We start from the raw sequence: 3338 nt of genomic DNA on the forward strand, positions 1-3338 counted from the left end.
AATTTAAGCTATGTATTTATTTCTAAGTTAAGAATAGATTGTGACAACTTTTTGGGAACCTCTTGGTTATTATTTATTAACAAGTGAAAAATCGATTAGTCTAACATCAATATTTCGAGAAAAAAATCGCAATCAATGTAGCAATAATAAAAATTATTAGACTTTTTATTTAAATTAATATTTTGTAAATAACATAATAATGCTTTTTTTTTTTGTCTAATTTGTTTGAAAATATATATCATATATAAAACATTTCCTATTCTGGCCATGAATGAGTTTGCTAAACCCGCCCATGAGCATCCATAATTGACTAAAGACTATATGACAGCTTGATTTTAAACATTCTTGGTGTCTTTAGTTAAATGGCACAATCAAACAAAGTTCAAACTACAACGATTACATTGTAATCTCCACTCTTACCTCCTAAAAATTCTCATTTTTCAACCAGAGAACCCCTATCTATATATATGTCATTCCTAAAATCCCATAACCACATCTCTCAACTATTATCTTAGCTTTCTTTAGCCTCAGTGATTAATTATGTCTTCCTCTACCTTTAAAGTTCTCTCATTGATCATATCGGCTTTTGCCATTGTGCAAATAACAAGGGCAAGTGACCCTGACATACTCACTGACTACATAGATCCTCTTGGCCTCCCACTTGATGGGAACTTCTTTACCTACACTGGCTTTCGTGTCCTTGTTGGACAAAACCCACCACCCCCTGAATTTAAGGTATTGAAGGCAAGCATGATAGAATTCCCTGCTCTCATTGGACAGAGTGTGTCTTATGCTGTCCTTCAATTCCCTCCTAGTAGCGTCAACCCACCCCACACACACCCTCGCTCTGCTGAGTTACTCTTAGTTGCTCAGGGTTCCCTTCAAGTTGGGTTTGTGGACACAACCAATAAGCTTTTCACACAGAATCTTCAAGCTGGTGACTTGTTCATATTCCCAAAGGGTCTTGTACACTTCCAACACAACGCTGACACAAAGGTTCCTGCTCTCGCTATATCAGCCTTTGGTAGTGCAAATGCTGGGACAATATCACTTCCCAACACACTGTTCAATACCACCATTGACGATACTGTCTTGGCTTTGGCCTTCAAGACTAATGTTTCTATCATTGAAACTTTGAAGCAAGGCTTTGCTCCCTAGGCCTGACGTTGGGTAGAACTTAAAGTTCAATATTCATGCCTGCTCTGTTTCATGTGATTTTCTGTTATGTTACTTTTTATTATTTTTGTACCTTTTTTTGTCGTCATTTTGGAGTTCAATAAGTGCTTCTGTGTAAGGACCTAAGACGCGCATTGTTTGAACTGTCTGTTGCAATAATTGTAATATCGAAAATAAACTCATCAAGAACATTGCTGATTTCCCATCTTTGGTTTGCTGATGGCTTCTTTCTTCCTGAATTCCATTAAAAATTAGTAAGATTAGAAAATAGTAAAGGAGATTAATAGGCTAGATATACTAGGAATAGTACGCTGCCTCTTCTTGTATAAAACTACAGTACTACACCAGTCGGAACAACAAACATGGGAGGTTGGATCATCTTCTTTCCATCATCCCATTTGCACTCCTTCATAGAATGCAGTAAAGCTGAATATTTCATTGAATTGAATAATGAGAAAACTATACATTGCTCACTTATATATGCAGTAGCTATATAAACGAAGCTGATACAGTAGGAGCGGGAAAACTAACAGTATAACTGACTGATACTGTAACTACCAAACTAAGCAATGAAATAACTGAAACTAACTAACTTTAACTTATCAGTAATATGCCTAATACCCCCCTCAAGTTGGGAGTAATATATCTCTTAAACCCAACTTGGAAATCAACAACTGAAACTGGGAAATCGGTAGAGCCTTTGTAAAGAAGTCAGCAATTTGCAATGAAGAACGTATTGGAAGAAGGTGAATGAGACCATCTGAATGTGTTCTCTAATGACATGACAATCAATGTCAATATGCTTACTTCTTTCATGGAATGTGGGATTATGGGCAAGGTAGATAGCTGACTGGCTGTCACAAAACACAGGGATGGACTTGGTAAGCGGAAGCTGTAAGTCACGAAGAAGGAACGAGATCCATTGAAGTTCACAAGCCAAATTGGCTAAAGCTCGGTATTCTGCTTCGGAGGATGATCTAGAAACGGTTGTTTGCTTCTTAGTCTTCCATGAGACAAGAGAAGAACCTAAGAAGACACTCAAGCCAGAGACAGAACGTCGAGTATCAATGCAGCATGCCCAGTCAGCATTAGCAAAACCGGATGGAGTGAGATCATTTTGCACAGGGAAAAATAATCCCTTTGATGGAGAAGCTTTGAGATATCTTAGGATTCGAACAACAGCCTGATAGTGAGTCTCTATAGGCTTAGCTACAAACTGAGTAAGCTGTTGAACAACAAAATTTATATCGGGTCTAGTATTGGTGAGATACAATAATCTGCCAACCAATCTTCGATATGCAGCAATGTCTGAGTAAGGATTACCATGCTCTTTCTGTAGCTTCACTGAGGGATCCATAGGAGTGGAAGCTGGCTTAGAAGCAAGGAGACCAGCATCAGCAATAAGTTCCAATGCGTATTTCCTTTGATTAATAATCAAGCCTGATGAGGATATAGCAACCTCAAAACCAAGGAAGAATCTGAGATGGCCCAGATCTTTTATTCGAAAGGCAGCATCAAGATGATGTTTTACTCGATCAATTTCTTGGATATCATTCCCAGTGAGTACAATATCATCAACATAAATCAATAATGATGTGAAAGAATGAGAAGAGGACCTGATTAATAGAGATGAATCTGCTGCAGATTGATGATAGCCAAGAGTGAATAGAGATGAAAGCAACTTGGCATTCCATTGTCTACTAGCCTGTTTAAGGCCATATAAAGATTTGTTGAGCTTGCATATGTGATTGGATTTGTTGCTACTGACTCCAGGAGGCAGAATCATGTAGACATCCTCATCCAAGTCACCATGGAGAAATGCATTATTCACATCAAGCTGTTCCAAATGCTAGCCTTTGGCCACAGCTATGGATAACAGGATTCTGACAGTGGTTATCTTCACAACTGGAGAAAATGTTTCAAGGAAATCAAGACCTTCAAGTTGATTATATCCTTTGGCTACCAAGCGAGCCTTGTACCTCTCAATTGATCCATCTGCTTTGTATTTAATTTTATAGACCCACTTACATCCAATAGCTTGCTTATCGGGTGGTAATTCAACTATGGACCAGGTGTTAGTGGATTTGAGTGCATCCAATTCAACTTGCATTGCTTGTTGCCAAGGTTCAAATTTGACAGCTTGAGAATAACTAGTTGGTTCT

At 38.1% G+C, this 3338-nt stretch overlaps 2 protein-coding genes across 2 annotated transcripts; one reads left to right on the forward strand and one right to left on the reverse strand.

The window, feature by feature from the left end:
- Nucleotides 1-540: 540 nt before the first annotated feature.
- LOC133309325 (germin-like protein 9-3) lies at nucleotides 541-1158 on the forward strand. The gene has a single exon (XM_061510089.1). It carries the CDS (start codon nucleotides 541-543, stop codon nucleotides 1156-1158), a length of 618 nt encoding a protein of 205 aa, XP_061366073.1.
- A 115-nt stretch (nucleotides 1159-1273) lies between these two features.
- LOC133309324 (uncharacterized mitochondrial protein AtMg00810-like) lies at nucleotides 1274-2962 on the reverse strand. The gene is made up of 3 exons (XM_061510088.1): nucleotides 1984-2962; nucleotides 1522-1602; nucleotides 1274-1410 (listed from the first exon to the last, which is right to left on the reverse strand). Exons 1-3 carry the CDS (start codon nucleotides 2960-2962, stop codon nucleotides 1274-1276), a joined length of 1197 nt encoding a protein of 398 aa, XP_061366072.1.
- Nucleotides 2963-3338: the final 376 nt, after the last annotated feature.

Source organism: Gastrolobium bilobum, unplaced genomic scaffold, assembly GCF_033153095.1.
Source record: "Gastrolobium bilobum isolate Gb01-03AN ecotype WA unplaced genomic scaffold, APGP_CSIRO_Gbil_v1 utg1813, whole genome shotgun sequence".
Lineage (NCBI taxonomy): Eukaryota > Viridiplantae > Streptophyta > Magnoliopsida > Fabales > Fabaceae > Gastrolobium > Gastrolobium bilobum.

Excerpts from the sequence above, each read along its gene's own strand:
- LOC133309325 (XM_061510089.1), top strand. The coding sequence starts at position 541 with ATGTCTTCCTCTACCTTTAAAGTTCTCTCATTGATCATATCGGCTTTT.
- LOC133309324 (XM_061510088.1), bottom strand. The coding sequence starts at position 2,962 with ATGATTCTGCCTCCTGGAGTCAGTAGCAACAAATCCAATCACATATGC. Across the intron at positions 1,603-1,983 it reads TCCCACATTCCATGAAAGAA|CTTTACTGCATTCTATGAAG; the intron begins GTAAGCATATTG and ends TGAAATATTCAG. Across the intron at positions 1,411-1,521 it reads CATGTTTGTTGTTCCGACTG|GAAGAAAGAAGCCATCAGCA; the intron begins GTGTAGTACTGT and ends AATGGAATTCAG.